At 40.6% G+C, this 19,292-nt stretch overlaps 1 protein-coding gene across 21 annotated transcripts in view; it reads right to left on the bottom strand.

Annotated features, from left to right (window-relative positions):
* The window catches only part of NEB (nebulin), a 197,437-nt gene that overhangs the window by 158,159 nt on the left and 19,986 nt on the right, over positions 1-19,292 (bottom strand). For all 21 annotated transcript variants that reach the window (XM_072122519.1, XM_072122521.1, XM_072122523.1 and 18 more), the window contains 6 exons: positions 8,319-8,423; positions 4,926-5,030; positions 2,955-3,059; positions 2,756-2,860; positions 1,530-1,634; positions 1,337-1,444 (listed from right to left, as the gene is read on the bottom strand). In XM_072122519.1, the coding sequence (XP_071978620.1) occupies positions 1,337-1,444; positions 1,530-1,634; positions 2,756-2,860; positions 2,955-3,059; positions 4,926-5,030; positions 8,319-8,423 (633 nt within the window). The remainder of the gene's footprint in view (positions 1-1,336; positions 1,445-1,529; positions 1,635-2,755; positions 2,861-2,954; positions 3,060-4,925; positions 5,031-8,318; positions 8,424-19,292) is intronic.

Below are 19,292 nucleotides of genomic sequence, written 5' to 3'. Positions count from 1 at the left end.
TCCCCCCGAACGCCGCCTCTGTCCCCCTGCACGCCGCCTCTGTTCCTCTGTCCCCCTGCACGCCGCCTCTGTTCCTCTGTCCCCCCTGAACGGCGCCTCCGTCCCCCCGAACGGCGCCTCCGTCCCCCCGCACGCCGCCTCTGTCCCCCCGCACGCCGCCTCTGTCCCCCCGCACGCCGCCTCTGTCCCCCTGCACAGTGCCTCTGTTCCTCTGTCCCCCTGCACGGCGCCTCTGTCCCCCCGAACGGCGCCTCTGTCCCCCTGCACGCCGCCTCTGTTCCTCTGTCCCCCTGCACGCCGCCTTTGTCCCCCTGCACGCCGCCTCTGTTCCCCCGAACGGCGCCTCCGTCCCCCTGCACAGCGCCTCTGTCTCCCTGCACCCCGCCTCTGTCCCCCTGCACCCCGTCTCTGTCCCCCTGCACGCCGCCTCTGTCCCCCTGCACGCCGCCTCTGTCCCCCTGCACGCCGCCTCTGTCCCCCTGCACGCCGCCTCTGTCCCCCTGCACGCCGCCTCTGTCCCCCTGCACGCCGCCTCTGTCCCCCTGCACGCCTCCTCTGCCCCCCTGCACGCCTCCTCTGCCCCCCTGCACGCCACCTCTGTCCTCCTGCACGCCACCTCTGTCCTCCTGCACGCCGCCTCGGTCCCCCTGCACAGCGCCTCTTTCCCCCTGCACCCCGCCTCTGTCCCCCTGCACGCCGCCTCTGTCCCCCTGCACGCCGCCTCTGTCCCCCTGCACGCCGCCTCTGTCCCCCTGCACGCCGCCTCTGTCCCTCTGTCCCCCTGCACAGCGCCTCTGTCCCTCTGCACAGCGCCTCTGTCCCTCTGTCCCCCTGCACAGCGCCTCTGTCCCCCTGCACCCCGCCTCTGTCCCCCTGCACGCCGCCTCTGTCCCCCTGCACGCCGCCTCTGTCCCTCTGTCCCCCTGCACAGTGCCTCTGTCCCCCTGCACAGTGCCTCTGTCCCCCTGCACCCCGCCTCTGTCCCCCTGCACGCCGCCTCTGTCCCTCTGTCCCCCTGCACGCCGCCTCTGTCCTCCTGCACGCCACCTCTGTCCTCCTGCACGCCACCTCTGCCCCCCTGCACGCCACCTCTGCCCCCCTGCACGCCACCTCTGCCCCCCTGCACGCCACCTCTGCCCCCCTGCACGCCGCCTCTGCCCCCCTGCACGCCGCCTCTGTCCTCCTGCACGCCGCCTCTGTCCTCCTGCATGCCGCCTCTGTCCCCCTGGAGGACCAGCTCTGTCGAGCATTACACATATGAGTGGACACTGTGTAATGCATATTTTTTCCTGCGGTGGCGCTGTAGAGGTTTCCCCGCAGTTCTCAGCTCTCTTACCGCGCTCGCGTTTAATCCGGCTTTCTTCTTCACTTGATACTCTGGAGTTTCTGTCTGCATGAAGTAGATTTGGTCTTTAATGTTCTCGAAATCTTCATGGTATTTCCTCTGTTACCAAGAAATGAAATTTGATGAGGGTTCACTTAATTTTCATTCAAATTACGGTAGGTGCACTTTCATACGAGGTACTCACGTCACTCAGATTGTCGGCGTTCATTCTTGCGACTGCGATTTCATAGCAAGGGGTCTGACTCCATTGGCCTTTGACTTTCTTGGCATAATCCTCCCGGTATTTTATCTGCGTCAGGCAAGAAACAAAAGTATCCAATGTGGAAAAAAAGATATTGTGCTCCTTCGACAGACGCCCTAAGCACGTGATAGGTAATCCATCCATGTCATGGCAGTAGAAGTATGATCATAGACTATAATGTTTTGAGTGGAAATTTTCACCCCGCTCTTTCCAATATTTGACAAAAAATACACTTTGAGAAAGACATTGGGGCAAATTTACTTACCCGGCCCATTCGCGATCCAGCGGCGTGTTCTCTGCTCTGGATTCGGGTCCGGCCGGGATTTAAGAAGGTAGTTCCTCCGCCGTCCACCAGGTGGCGCTGCTGCGCTGAAAATCATCTCAACGCGCCGGAATGCACCACCTCGGACCAGGTGAAGGTAAGCGCTCCCCAAGTGACACTTTTTCGGTTTTTAAATGCGGCAGTTTTTCCGAATACGTCGGGTTTTCGTTCGGCCACGCCCCCCGATTTCCGTCGCGCGCATGCCGGCGCCGATGCGCCACAATCCGATCGCGTGCGCCACAATCCCGGGGCAATTCAGGTACAATCAGCGCAAATCGGAAATATTCGGGTAACACGTCGGGAAAACGCGAATCGGGCCCTTAGTAAATGACCCCCATTGGCTGTGTGTGACTCGCTGAAGAAAATCCCTGAGGGAAATGGGAAGGAGGGAGTTGAGGGAGATGCTGACTGTGTGTGACTGGCTGAAGAGAAATCCTTAGGAAGTTGAGATAAGTGTTGGTTGTGTGTGACTCGCTGAAGAAAATTCCTGAGAAAGGGGGAATGAGGGAGTTGAGGGAGATGTTGGACATGTATGACTCACTCAAGAGAATACATGAGGGAAGGGGAATGAGGGAGTTGAGGGAGATGCTGACTGTGTGTTACTGGCTGAAGAGAATTCCTTAGGGAGGTAGAATTAGGGAGTTGAGGGAGATGTGGCTGTGTGTGACTCGCTGAAGAGAAATCAGCTCCATCACTCCCCCTCCCTCATGCTGTAGGTTCCGTCTGTGGAAGAGACTTATGAATATTCCGGACTCAGCAGTGACACAGAGTAACATACATGACGTGGGCCTTGCCCCAGACTTGCGTTTAATGATGGTTAGGTATAAAATGAATGATAATTTCTTACATCACTCAGTTGCTGGGTCACTTTCTTGGCCATCTCAATGTCGGGTCGATCAGCCAGGGAGGTGAACTGAAGCTTCTGCTCATCGTGACCCTTCTTATAATTGATCTGTGAAGGATGGACATTGGGGTATAATGTAAAGATAAAGATTTCTGTCAGTCGTAAAGTGCTGAAGATCCCCCCAGATTATTAATATACGTACATCACTCAGAGCCTTCTGGGCCTGCGCCACTCTCCGGAGCTCCGGACTATCCGCATAAGGGAAATACGTCGTCTTGTCCTCCTCCCAATCTGCTGTGTACAGTTTCTAGAGAGAAGATTAAGGGGGGAAATAATATAAAAAGAACTAACAGAGACCCCCAAATAAGAAAACATCACAACACTTGCCTTAGGGGGACAGAGACCCCCAAATAAGAAAACATCACAACACTTGCCTTAGGGGGACAGAGACCCCCAAATAAGAAAACATCACAACACTTGCCTTAGGGGGACAGAGACCCCCAAATAAGAAAACATCACAACACTTGCCTTAGGGGGACAGAGACCCCCAAATAAGAAAACATCACAACACTTGCCTTAGGGGGACAGAGACCCCCAAATAAGAAAACATCACAACACTTGCCTTAGGGGGACAGAGACCCCCAAATAAGAAAACATCACAACACTTGCCTTAGGGGGACAGAGACCCCCAAATAAGAAAACATCACAACACTTGCCTTAGGGGGACAGAGACCCCCAAATAAGAAAACATCACAACACTTGCCTTAGGGGGACAGAGACCCCCAAATAAGAAAACATCACAACACTTGCCTTAGGGGGACAGAGACCCCCAAATAAGAAAACATCACAACACTTGCCTTAGGGGGACAGAGACCCCCAAATAAGAAAACATCACAACACTTGCCTTAGGGGGACAGAGACCCCCAAATAAGAAAACATCACAACACTTGCCTTAGGGGGACAGAGACCCCCAAATAAGAAAACATCACAACACTTGCCTTAGGGGGACAGAGACCCCCAAATAAGAAAACATCACAACACTTGCCTTAGGGGGACAGAGACCCCCAAATAAGAAAACATCACAACACTTGCCTTAGGGGGACAGAGACCCCCAAATAAGAAAACATCACAACACTTGCCTTAGGGGGACAGAGACCCCCAAATAAGAAAACATCACAACACTTGCCTTAGGGGGACAGAGACCCCCAAATAAGAAAACATCACAACACTTGCCTTAGGGGGACAGAGACCCCCAAATAAGAAAACATCACAACACTTGCCTTAGGGGGACAGAGACCCCCAAATAAGAAAACATCACAACACTTGCCTTAGGGGGACAGAGACCCCCAAATAAGAAAACATCACAACACTTGCCTTAGGGGGACAGAGACCCCCAAATAAGAAAACATCACAACACTTGCCTTAGGGGGACAGAGACCCCCAAATAAGAAAACATCACAACACTTGCCTTAGGGGGACAGAGACCCCCAAATAAGAAAACATCACAACACTTGCCTTAGGGGGACAGAGACCCCCAAATAAGAAAACATCACAACACTTGCCTTAGGGGGACAGAGACCCCCAAATAAGAAAACATCACAACACTTGCCTTAGGGGGACAGAGACCCCCAAATAAGAAAACATCACAACACTTGCCTTAGGGGGACAGAGACCCCCAAATAAGAAAACATCACAACACTTGCCTTAGGGGGACAGAGACCCCCAAATAAGAAAGCATCACAACACTTGCCTTAGGGGGACAGAGACCCCCAAATAAGAAAGCATCACAACACTTGCCTTAGGGGGACAGAGACCCCCAAATAAGAAAGCATCACAACACTTGCCTTAGGGGGACAGAGACCCCCAAATAAGAAAACATCACAACACTTGCCTTAGGGGGACAGAGACCCCCAAATAAGAAAACATCACAACACTTGCCTTAGGGGGACAGAGACCCCCAAATAAGAAAACATCACAACACTTGCCTTAGGGGGACAGAGACCCCCAAATAAGAAAACATCACAACACTTGCCTTAGGGGGACAGAGACCCCCAAATAAGAAAACATCACAACACTTGCCTTAGGGGGACAGAGACCCCCAAATAAGAAAACATCACAACACTTGCCTTAGGGGGACAGAGACCCCCAAATAAGAAAACATCACAACACTTGCCTTGCTGAACAAGGAAGAATTTTTCACTGCTTGAACAAGTTCAGGAGCATCGGGGGGTAACAGGTACTTTTCTTTAGTATCCTCCCAGTTTTGCTTGTAAAGAACCTAAACAAAATCAAATTATCAGATATCTCCCATCATATCAGATATCTCCCATCATATCAGACATCTCCCATCATATCAGACATCTCCCATCATATCAGACATCTCCCATCATATCAGACATCTCCCATCATATCAGACATCTCCCATCATATCAGACATCTCCCATCATATCAGACATCTCTCATCATATCAGACATCCCCCATCATATCAGACATCTCCCATCATATCAGACATCTCCCATCATATCAGACATCTCCCATCATATCAGACATCTCCCATCATATCAGACATCTCCCATCATATCAGACATCTCCCATCATATCAGACATCTCCCATCATATCAGACATCTCCCATCATATCAGACATCTCCCATCATATCAGACATCCCCCATCATATCAGACATCTCCCATCATATCAGACATCCCCCATCATATCAGACATCCCCCATCATATCAGACATCTCCCATCATATCAGACATCCCCCATCATATCAGACATCTCCCATCATATCAGACATCCCCCATCATATCAGACATCTCCCATCATATCAGACGTCTCCCATCATATCAGACATCTCCCATCATATCAGACATCTCCCATCATATCAGACATCCCCCATCATATCAGACATCCCCCATCATATCAGACATCCCCCATCATATCAGACATCCCCCATCATATCAGACATATCCCATCATATCAGACGTCTCCCATCATATCAGACGTCTCCCATCATATCAGACATCTCCCATCATATCAGACATCCCCCATCATATCAGACATCCCCCATCATATCAGACATATCCCATCATATCAGACATCTCCCATCATATCAGACATCTCCCATCATATCAGACATCTCCCATCATATCAGACATCCCCCATCATATCAGACATCCCCCATCATATCAGACATCTCCCATCATATCAGACATCTCTCATCATATCAGACATCCCCCATCATATCAGACATCTCCCATCATATCAGACATCTCTCATCATGTCAGACGTCTCCCATCATATCAGACATCTCCCATCATATCAGACGTCTCCCATCATATCAGACGTCTCCCATCATATCAGACGTCTCCCATCATATCAGACGTCTCCCATCATATCAGACGTCTCCCATCATATCAGACATCCCCCATCATATCAGACATCCCCCATCATATCAGACATCTCCCATCATATCAGACATCTCTCATCATATCAGACATCTCCCATCATATCAGACATCCCCCATCATATCAGACATCCCCCATCATATCAGACATCCCCCATCATATCAGACATCTCCCATCATATCAGACATCTCCCATCATATCAGACATCTCCCATCATATCAGACATCTCTCATCATATCAGACATCTCTCATCATATCAGACATATCCCATCATATCAGACATATCCCATCATATCAGACATCTCCCATCATATCAGACATCTCTCATCATATCAGACATCCCCCATCATATCAGACATCCCCCATCATATCAGACATCTCCCATCATATCAGACATCTCCCATCATGTCAGACATCCCCCATCATATCAGACATCTCCCATCATATCAGACATCCCCCATCATATCAGACATCTCCCATCATATCAGACCTCTCCCATCATATCAGACATCTCCCATCATATCAGACATCTCCCATCATATCAGACATCTCCCATCATATCAGACATATCCCATCATATCAGACATCTCTCATCATATCAGACATCCCCCATCATATCAGACATCTCCCATCATATCAGACATCTCCCATCATATCAGACATCCCCCATCATATCAGACATCTCCCATCATATCAGACATATCCCATCATATCAGACATCCCCCATCATATCAGACATCTCCCATCATATCAGACATCTCTCATCATATCAGACATCCCCCATCATATCAGACATCTCCCATCATATCAGACATATCCCATCATATCAGACATCTCCCATCATATCAGACATCTCCCATCATATCAGACATATCCCATCATATCAGACATCCCCCATCATATCAGACATCTCCCATCATATCAGACATCTCCCATCATATCAGACATATCCCATCATATCAGACATCTCCCATCATATCAGACATCCCCCATCATATCAGACATCTCCCATCATATCAGACATCTCTCATCATATCAGACATCCCCCATCATATCAGACATCTCTCATCATATCAGACATCTCCCATCATATCAGACATCCCCCATCATATCAGACATCTCCCATCATATCAGACGTCTCCCATCATATCAGACATCTCCCATCATATCAGACATCTCCCATCATATCAGACATCCCCCATCATATCAGACATCCCCCATCATATCAGACATCCCCCATCATATCAGACATCCCCCATCATATCAGACATCTCCCATCATATCAGACATCTCTCATCATATCAGACATCCCCCATCATATCAGACATCTCCCATCATATCAGACATCTCTCATCATATCAGACATCCCCCATCATATCAGACATCTCCCATCATATCAGACATCTCTCATCATATCAGACATCCCCCATCATATCAGATATCTCCCATCATATCAGACATCTCCCATCATATCAGACATATCCCATCATATCAGACATCTCCCATCATATCAGACATCTCCCATCATATCAGACATATCCCATCATATCAGACATCCCCCATCATATCAGACATCTCCCATCATATCAGACATCTCCCATCATATCAGACATATCCCATCATATCAGACATCTCCCATCATATCAGACATCCCCCATCATATCAGACATCTCCCATCATATCAGACATCTCTCATCATATCAGACATCCCCCATCATATCAGACATCTCTCATCATATCAGACATCTCCCATCATATCAGACATCCCCCATCATATCAGACATCTCCCATCATATCAGACGTCTCCCATCATATCAGACATCTCCCATCATATCAGACATCTCCCATCATATCAGACATCCCCCATCATATCAGACATCCCCCATCATATCAGACATCCCCCATCATATCAGACATCCCCCATCATATCAGACATCTCCCATCATATCAGACATCTCTCATCATATCAGACATCCCCCATCATATCAGACATCTCCCATCATATCAGACATCTCTCATCATATCAGACATCCCCCATCATATCAGACATCTCCCATCATATCAGACATCTCCCATCATATCAGACTTCTCCCATCATGTAAGAAGCACTGAGACACTAGAGCGGAAGCACATGCCTCCTAAGATGAAGCTCACTTACCTTGCTGACTTGTTGAGAGACCTTTTTGGCATGTTCTATGTCTCTGGCCTTTTCATCAACGTGACAGTTGGTTCTGGCAACATTACCTTCCATGCGATACTTCACCTGCGACAAGATAGAGCCAATGAGAGGACAATTCTCCTTCAGGTTAGATAACTAGTAAAGCTCTGGGCCCCAGCACCTGCCCAGGTATCCCCAGTGCTAGTGCCGGCCCTGTGTCTAAACTGCCGTATGTCAACTCAAATAATGAAGTCCCGAACATAACAACGTTTGAGGATCCAAAAAAGAGACCACAGCACCAAGATAACAGAAAGACAACAGTATTTGTAAAACTTGGAGAAACCACTTTCATTAGAATCTAGAATAAGACAGCATCGAGCATCGTAGATCAATAAGACCACTATGATACTTGTAGATACAGAATAAGACCACTATGATACTTGTAGATACAGAATAAGACCACTATGATACCTGTAGATACAGAATAAGACCACTATGATACTTGTAGGTACAGAATAAGACCACTATGATACTTGTAGATACAGAATAAGACCACTATGATACTTGTAGATACAGAATAAGACCACTATGATACTTGTAGATACAGAATAAGACCACTATGATACTTGTAGATACAGAATAAGACCACTATGATACCTGTAGATACAGAATAAGACCACTATGATACTTGTAGGTCCAGAATAAGACCACTATGATACTTGTAGATACAGAATAAGACCACTATGATACTTGTAGATACAGAATAAGACCACTATGATACTTGTAGGTCCAGAATAAGACCACTATGATACTTGTAGATACAGAATAAGACCACTATGATACCTGTAGATACAGAATAAGACCACTATGATACTTGTAGATACAGAATAAGACCACTATGATACTTGTAGGTCCAGAATAAGACCACTATGATACCTGTAGATACAGAATAAGACCACTATGATACTTGTAGATACAGAATAAGACCACTATGATACTTGTAGATACAGAATAAGACCACTATGATACTTGTAGATACAGAATAAGACCACTATGATACTTGTAGATACAGAATAAGACCACTATGATACTTGTAGGTCCAGAATAAGACCACTATGATACTTGTAGATACAGAATAAGACCACTATGATACTTGTAGATACAGAATAAGACCACTATGATACTTGTAGATACAGAATAAGACCACTATGATACTTGTAGATACAGAATAAGACCACTATGATACTTGTAGATACAGAATAAGACCACTATGATACCTGTAGGTACAGAATAAGACCACTATGATACTTGTAGATACAGAATAAGACCACTATGATACTTGTAGATACAGAATAAGACCACTATGATACTTGTAGATACAGAATAAGACCACTATGATACTTGTAGATACAGAATAAGACCACTATGATACTTGTAGATACAGAATAAGACAACTATGATACTTGTAGGTCCAGAATAAGACCACTATGATACCTGTAGATACAGAATAAGACCACTATGATACTTGTAGATACAGAATAAGACCACTATGATACCTGTAGATACAGAATAAGACCACTATGATACTTGTAGATACAGAATAAGACCACTATGATACTTGTAGATACAGAATAAGACCACTATGATACCTGTAGATACAGAATAAGACCACTATGATACCTGTAGATACAGAATAAGACCACTATGATACTTGTAGATACAGAATAAGACCACTATGATACTTGTAAGTCCAGAATAAGACCACTATGATACTTGTAGATACAGAATAAGACCACTATGATACTTGTAGATACAGAATAAGACCACTATGATACTTGTAGATACAGAATAAGACCACTATGATACTTGTAGATACAGAATAAGACCACTATGATACTTGTAGATACAGAATAAGACCACTATGATACTTGTAGATACAGAATAAGACCACTATGATACTTGTAGATACAGAATAAGACCACTATGATACTTGTAGATACAGAATAAGACCACTATGATACCTGTAGATACAGAATAAGACCACTATGATACTTGTAGATACAGAATAAGACCACTATGATACTTGTAGATACAGAATAAGACCACTATGATACTTGTAGGTCCAGAATAAGACCACTATGATACTTGTAGATACAGAATAAGACCACTATGATACTTGTAGATACAGAATAAGACCACTATGATACTTGTAGATACAGAATAAGACCACTATGATACTTGTAGATACAGAATAAGACCACTATGATACTTGTAGATACAGAATAAGACCACTATGACTTGTAGGTCCAGAATAAGACCACTATGATACTTGTAGATACAGAATAAGACCACTATGATACTTGTAGATACAGAATAAGACCACTATGATACTTGTAGGTCCAGAATAAGACCACTATGATACCTGTAGATACAGAATAAGACCACTATGATACCTGTAGATACAGAATAAGACCACTATGATACTTGTAGATACAGAATAAGACCACTATGATACTTGTAGATACAGAATAAGACCACTATGATACTTGTAGATACAGAATAAGACCACTATGATACTTGTAGATACAGAATAAGACCACTATGATACTTGTAGATACAGAATAAGACCACTATGATACCTGTAGATATAGAATAAGACCACTACGATACTTGTAGATACAGAATAAGACCACTATGATACTTGTAGATACAGAATAAGACCACTATGATACTTGTAGATACAGAATAAGACCACTATGATACTTGTAGATACAGAATAAGACCACTATGATACTTGTAGATACAGAATAAGACCACTATGATACTTGTAGATACAGAATAAGACCACTATGATACTTGTAGATACAGAATAAGACCACTATGATACTTGTAGGTACAGAATAAGACCACTATGATACTTGTAGATACAGAATAAGACCACTATGATACCTGTAGATACAGAATAAGACCACTATGATACTTGTAGGTACAGAATAAGACCACTATGATACTTGTAGATACAGAATAAGACCACTATGATACTTGTAGATACAGAATAAGACCACTATGATACTTGTAGATACAGAATAAGACCACTATGATACTTGTAGATACAGAATAAGACCACTATGATACTTGTAGATACAGAATAAGACCACTATGATACCTGTAGATACAGAATAAGACCACTATGATACTTGTAGGTCCAGAATAAGACCACTATGATACTTGTAGATACAGAATAAGACCACTATGATACTTGTAGATACAGAATAAGACCACTATGATACTTGTAGGTCCAGAATAAGACCACTATGATACTTGTAGATACAGAATAAGACCACTATGATACCTGTAGATACAGAATAAGACCACTATGATACTTGTAGATACAGAATAAGACCACTATGATACTTGTAGGTCCAGAATAAGACCACTATGATACCTGTAGATACAGAATAAGACCACTATGATACTTGTAGATACAGAATAAGACCACTATGATACTTGTAGATACAGAATAAGACCACTATGATACTTGTAGATACAGAATAAGACCACTATGATACTTGTAGATACAGAATAAGACCACTATGATACTTGTAGGTCCAGAATAAGACCACTATGATACTTGTAGATACAGAATAAGACCACTATGATACTTGTAGATACAGAATAAGACCACTATGATACTTGTAGATACAGAATAAGACCACTATGATACTTGTAGATACAGAATAAGACCACTATGATACTTGTAGATACAGAATAAGACCACTATGATACTTGTAGATACAGAATAAGACCACTATGATACTTGTAGATACAGAATAAGACCACTATGATACTTGTAGGTCCAGAATAAGACCACTATGATACTTGTAGATACAGAATAAGACCACTATGATACTTGTAGATACAGAATAAGACCACTATGATACTTGTAGATACAGAATAAGACCACTATGATACTTGTAGATACAGAATAAGACCACTATGATACTTGTAGATACAGAATAAGACCACTATGATACTTGTAGATACAGAATAAGACCACTATGATACTTGTAGATACAGAATAAGACCACTATGATACTTGTAGATACAGAATAAGACCACTATGATACTTGTAGATACAGAATAAGACCACTATGATACCTGTAGATACAGAATAAGACCACTATGATACCTGTAGATACAGAATAAGACCACTATGATACCTGTAGATACAGAATAAGACCACTATGATACCTGTAGATACAGAATAAGACCACTATGATACCTGTAGATACAGAATAAGACCACTATGATACTTGTAGATACAGAATAAGACCACTATGATACCTGTAGATACAGAATAAGACCACTATGATACTTGTAGATACAGAATAAGACCACTATGATACTTGTAGATACAGAATAAGACCACTATGATACTTGTAGATACAGAATAAGAGCACTATGATACTTGTAGATACAGAATAAGACCACTATGATACCTGTAGATACAGAATAAGACCACTATGATACTTGTAGATACAGAATAAGACCACTATGATACCTGTAGATACAGAATAAGACCACTATGATACTTGTAGATACAGAATAAGACCACTATGATACTTGTAGATACAGAATAAGACCACTATGATACTTGTAGATACAGAATAAGACCACTATGATACCTGTAGATACAGAATAAGACCACTATGATACTTGTAGATACAGAATAAGACCACTATGATACTTGTAGATACAGAATAAGACCACTATGATACTTGTAGATACAGAATAAGACCACTATGATACTTGTAGATACAGAATAAGACCACTATGATACTTGTAGGTCCAGAATAAGACCACTACGATACCTGTAGATACAGAATAAGACCACTATGATACTTGTAGATACAGAATAAGACCACTATGATACCTGTAGATACAGAATAAGACCACTATGATACTTGTAGGTCCAGAATAAGACCACTATGATACTTGTAGATACAGAATAAGACCACTATGATACTTGTAGATACAGAATAAGACCACTATGATACTTGTAGATACAGAATAAGACCACTATGATACTTGTAGATACAGAATAAGACCACTATGATACCTGTAGATACAGAATAAGACCACTATGATACTTGTAGATACAGAATAAGACCACTATGATACTTGTAGATACAGAATAAGACCACTATGATACTTGTAGATACAGAATAAGACCACTATGATACTTGTAGATACAGAATAAGACCACTATGATACTTGTAGATACAGAATAAGACCACTATGATACTTGTAGATACAGAATAAGACCACTATGATACTTGTAGATACAGAATAAGACCACTATGATACTTGTAGATACAGAATAAGACCACTATGATACTTGTAGATACAGAATAAGACCACTATGATACCTGTAGATACAGAATAAGACCACTATGATACTTGTAGGTCCAGAATAAGACCACTATGATACTTGTAGGTCCAGAATAAGACCACTATGATACTTGTAGATACAGAATAAGACCACTATGATACTTGTAGATACAGAATAAGACCACTATGATACCTGTAGATACAGAATAAGACCACTATGATACTTGTAGATACAGAATAAGACCACTATGATACCTGTAGATACAGAATAAGACCACTACGATACTTGTAGATACAGAATAAGACCACTATGATACTTGTAGATACAGAATAAGACCACTATGATACTTGTAGATACAGAATAAGACCACTATGATACTTGTAGATACAGAATAAGACCACTACGATACTTGTAGATACAGAATAAGACCACTATGATACTTGTAGATACAGAATAAGACCACTATGATACTTGTAGATACAGAATAAGACCACTATGATACTTGTAGATACAGAATAAGACCACTATGATACTTGTAGATACAGAATAAGACCACTATGATACTTGTAGATACAGAATAAGACCACTATGATACTTGTAGATACAGAATAAGACCACTATGATACTTGTAGATACAGAATAAGACCACTATGATACTTGTAGATACAGAATAAGACCACTATGATACTTGTAGATACAGAATAAGACCTCTATGATACTTGTAGATACAGAATAAGACCACTATGATACTTGTAGATACAGAATAAGACCACTATGATACTTGTAGATACAGAATAAGACCACTATGATACTTGTAGATACAGAATAAGACCACTATGATACTTGTAGATACAGAATAAGACCACTATGATACTTGTAGATACAGAATAAGACCACTATGATACTTGTAGATACAGAATAAGACCACTATGATACTTGTAGATACAGAATAAGACCACTATGATACTTGTAGATACAGAATAAGACCACTATGATACTTGTAGGTCCAGAATAAGACCACTATGATACTTGTAGATACAGAATAAGACCACTATGATACTTGTAGATACAGAATAAGACCACTATGATACTTGTAGATACAGAATAAGACCACTATGATACTTGTAGATACAGAATAAGACCACTATGATACTTGTAGGTCCAGAATAAGACCACTATGATACTTGTAGATACAGAATAAGACCACTATGATACTTGTAGATACAGAATAAGACCACTATGATACTTGTAGATACAGAATAAGACCACTATGATACTTGTAGATACAGAATAAGACCACTATGATACTTGTAGATACAGAATAAGACCACTATGATACTTGTAGGTCCAGAATAAGACCACTATGATACTTGTAGATACAGAATAAGACCACTATGATACCTGTAGATACAGAATAAGACCACTATGATACTTGTAGATACAGAATAAGACCACTATGATACCTGTAGATACAGAATAAGACCACTATGATACCTGTAGATACAGAATAAGACCACTATGATACTTGTAGATACAGAATAAGACCACTATGATACTTGTAGATACAGAATAAGACCACTATGATACTTGTAGATACAGAATAAGACCACTATGATACTTGTAGATACAGAATAAGACCACTACGATACTTGTAGATACAGAATAAGACCACTATGATACTTGTAGATACAGAATAAGACCACTATGATACCTGTAGATACAGAATAAGACCACTATGATACTTGTAGATACAGAATAAGACCACTATGATACTTGTAGATACAGAATAAGACCACTATGATACCTGTAGATACAGAATAAGACCACTATGATACTTGTAGATACAGAATAAGACCACTATGATACCTGTAGATACAGAATAAGACCACTATGATACTTGTAGATACAGAATAAGACCACTATGATACTTGTAGATACAGAATAAGACCACTATGATACCTGTAGATACAGAATAAGACCACTATGATACTTGTAGATACAGAATAAGACCACTATGATACTTGTAGGTCCAGAATAAGACCACTATGATACCTGTAGATACAGAATAAGACCACTATGATACTTGTAGATACAGAATAAGACCACTATGATACTTGTAGATACAGAATAAGACCACTATGATACTTGTAGATACAGAATAAGACCACTATGATACCTGTAGATACAGAATAAGACCACTATGATACCTGTAGATACAGAATAAGACCACTATGATACTTGTAGATACAGAATAAGACCACTATGATACTTGTAGATACAGAATAAGACCACTATGATACTTGTAGGTCCAGAATAAGACCACTATGATACTTGTAGATACAGAATAAGACCACTATGATACTTGTAGATACAGAATAAGACCACTATGATACTTGTAGATACAGAATAAGACCACTATGATACTTGTAGATACAGAATAAGACCACTATGATACTTGTAGATACAGAATAAGACCACTATGATACTTGTAGATACAGAATAAGACCACTATGATACTTGTAGATACAGAATAAGACCACTATGATACTTGTAGATACAGAATAAGACCACTATGATACTTGTAGATACAGAATAAGACCACTATGATACTTGTAGATACAGAATAAGACCACTATGATACTTGTAGATACAGAATAAGACCACTATGATACCTGTAGATACAGAATAAGACCACTATGATACTTGTAGATACAGAATAAGACCACTATGATACTTGTAGGTACAGAATAAGACCACTATGATACTTGTAGATACAGAATAAGACCACTATGATACTTGTAGATACAGAATAAGACCACTATGATACCTGTAGATACAGAATAAGACCACTATGATACTTGTAGATACAGAATAAGACCACTATGATACTTGTAGATACAGAATAAGACCACTATGATACTTGTAGATACAGAATAAGACCACTATGATACTTGTAGGTCCAGAATAAGACCACTATGATACTTGTAGATACAGAATAAGACCACTATGATACTTGTAGATACAGAATAAGACCACTATGATACTTGTAGATACAGAATAAGACCACTATGATACTTGTAGATACAGAATAAGACCACTATGATACTTGTAGATACAGAATAAGACCACTATGATACTTGTAGATACAGAATAAGACCACTATGATACTTGTAGATAAAGAATAAGACCACTATGATACCTGTAGATACAGAATAAGACCACTATGATACTTGTAGATACAGAATAAGACCACTATGATACCTGTAGATACAGAATAAGACCACTATGATACCTGTAGGTCCAGAATAAGACCACTATGATACCTGTAGATACAGAATAAGACCACTACGATACATGTAGATACAGAATAAGACCACTATGATACCTGTAGGTACAGAATAAGACCACTATGATACCTGTAGATACAGAATAAGACCACTATGATACTTGTAGATACAGAATAAGACCACTATGATACCTGTAGATACAGAATAAGACCACTATGATACTTGTAGATACAGAATAAGACCACTATGATACCTGTAGATACAGAATAAGACCACTATGATACTTGTAGATACAGAATAAGACCACTATGATACTTGTAGATACAGAATAAGACCACTATGATACTTGTAGATACAGAATAAGACCACTATGATACCTGTAGATACAGAATAAGACCACTATGATACTTGTAGATACAGAATAAGACCACTATGATACCTGTAGATACAGAATAAGACCACTATGATACCTGTAGATACAGAATAAGACCACTATGATACTTGTAGATACAGAATAAGACCACTATGATACTTGTAGATACAGAATAAGACCACTATGATACTTGTAGGTCCAGAATAAGACCACTATGATACCTGTAGATACAGAATAAGACCACTATGATACTTGTAGATACAGAATAAGACCACTATGATACTTGTAGATACAGAATAAGACCACTATGATACTTGTAGGTCCAGAATAAGACCACTATGATACCTGTAGATACAGAATAAGACCACTATGATACTTGTAGATACAGAATAAGACCACTATGATACTTGTAGATACAGAATAAGACCACTATGATACTTGTAGATACAGAATAAGACCACTATGATACTTGTAGGTCCAGAATAAGACCACTATGATACTTGTAGGTACAGAATAAGACCACTATGATACTTGTCGATACAGAATAAGACCACTATGATACTTGTAGATACAGAATAAGACCACTATGATACCTGTAGATACAGAATAAGACCACTACGATACTTGTAGATACAGAATAAGACCACTATGATAATTGTAGATACAGAATAAGACCACTATGATACTTGTAGATACAGAATAAGACCACTATGATACTTGTAGGTCCAGAATAAGACCACTATGATACTTGTAGATACAGAATAAGACCACTATGATACTTGTAGATACAGAATAAGACCACTATGATACTTGTAGATACAGAATAAGACCACTATGATAATTGTAGATACAGAATAAGACCACTATGATACTTGTAGATACAGAATAAGACCACTATGATACTTGTAGGTCCAGAATAAGACCACTATGATACTTGTAGATACAGAATAAGACCACTATGATACTTGTAGATACAGAATAAGACCACTATGATACATGTAGATACAGAATAAGACCACTATGATACTTGTAGGTACAGAATAAGACCACTATGATACTTGTCGATACAGAATAAGACCACTATGATACTTGTAGATACAGAATAAGACCACTATGATACCTGTAGATACAGAATAAGACCACTATGATACCTGTAGATACAGAATAAGACCACTATGATACTTGTCGATACAGAATAAGACCACTATGATACTTGTAGATACAGAATAAGACCACTATGATACTTGTAGATACAGAATAAGACCACTATGATACTTGTAGATACAGAATAAGACCACTATGATACTTGTAGATACAGAATAAGACCACTATGATACCTGTAGATACAGAATAAGACCACTATGATACTTGTAGATACAGAATAAGACCACTATGATACTTGTAGATACAGAATAAGACCACTATGATACTTGTAGATACAGAATAAGACCACTATGATACCTGTAGATACAGAATAAGACCACTATGATACTTGTAGATACAGAATAAGACCACTATGATACCTGTAGATACAGAATAAGACCACTATGATACCTGTAGATACAGAATAAGACCACTATGATACTTGTCGATACAGAATAAGACCACTATGATACTTGTAGATACAGAATAAGACCACTATGATACTTGTAGATACAGAATAAGACCACTATGATACCTGTAGATACAGAATAAGACCACTATGATACTTGTAGATACAGAATAAGACCACTATGATACTTGTAGATACAGAATAAGACCACTATGATACTTGTAGATACAGAATAAGACCACTATGATACCTGTAGATACAGAATAAGACCACTATGATACCTGTAGATACAGAATAAGACCACTATGATACCTGTAGATACAGAATAAGACCACTATGATACTTGTAGATACAGAATAAGACCACTATG

This window comes from Engystomops pustulosus, chromosome 8, assembly GCF_040894005.1.
Source record: "Engystomops pustulosus chromosome 8, aEngPut4.maternal, whole genome shotgun sequence".
In the NCBI taxonomy this organism is placed as follows: domain Eukaryota; kingdom Metazoa; phylum Chordata; class Amphibia; order Anura; family Leptodactylidae; genus Engystomops; species Engystomops pustulosus.
Note: the sequence above shows the minus strand (reverse complement) of the source record. Positions and strands in the feature narration are given on the sequence as shown.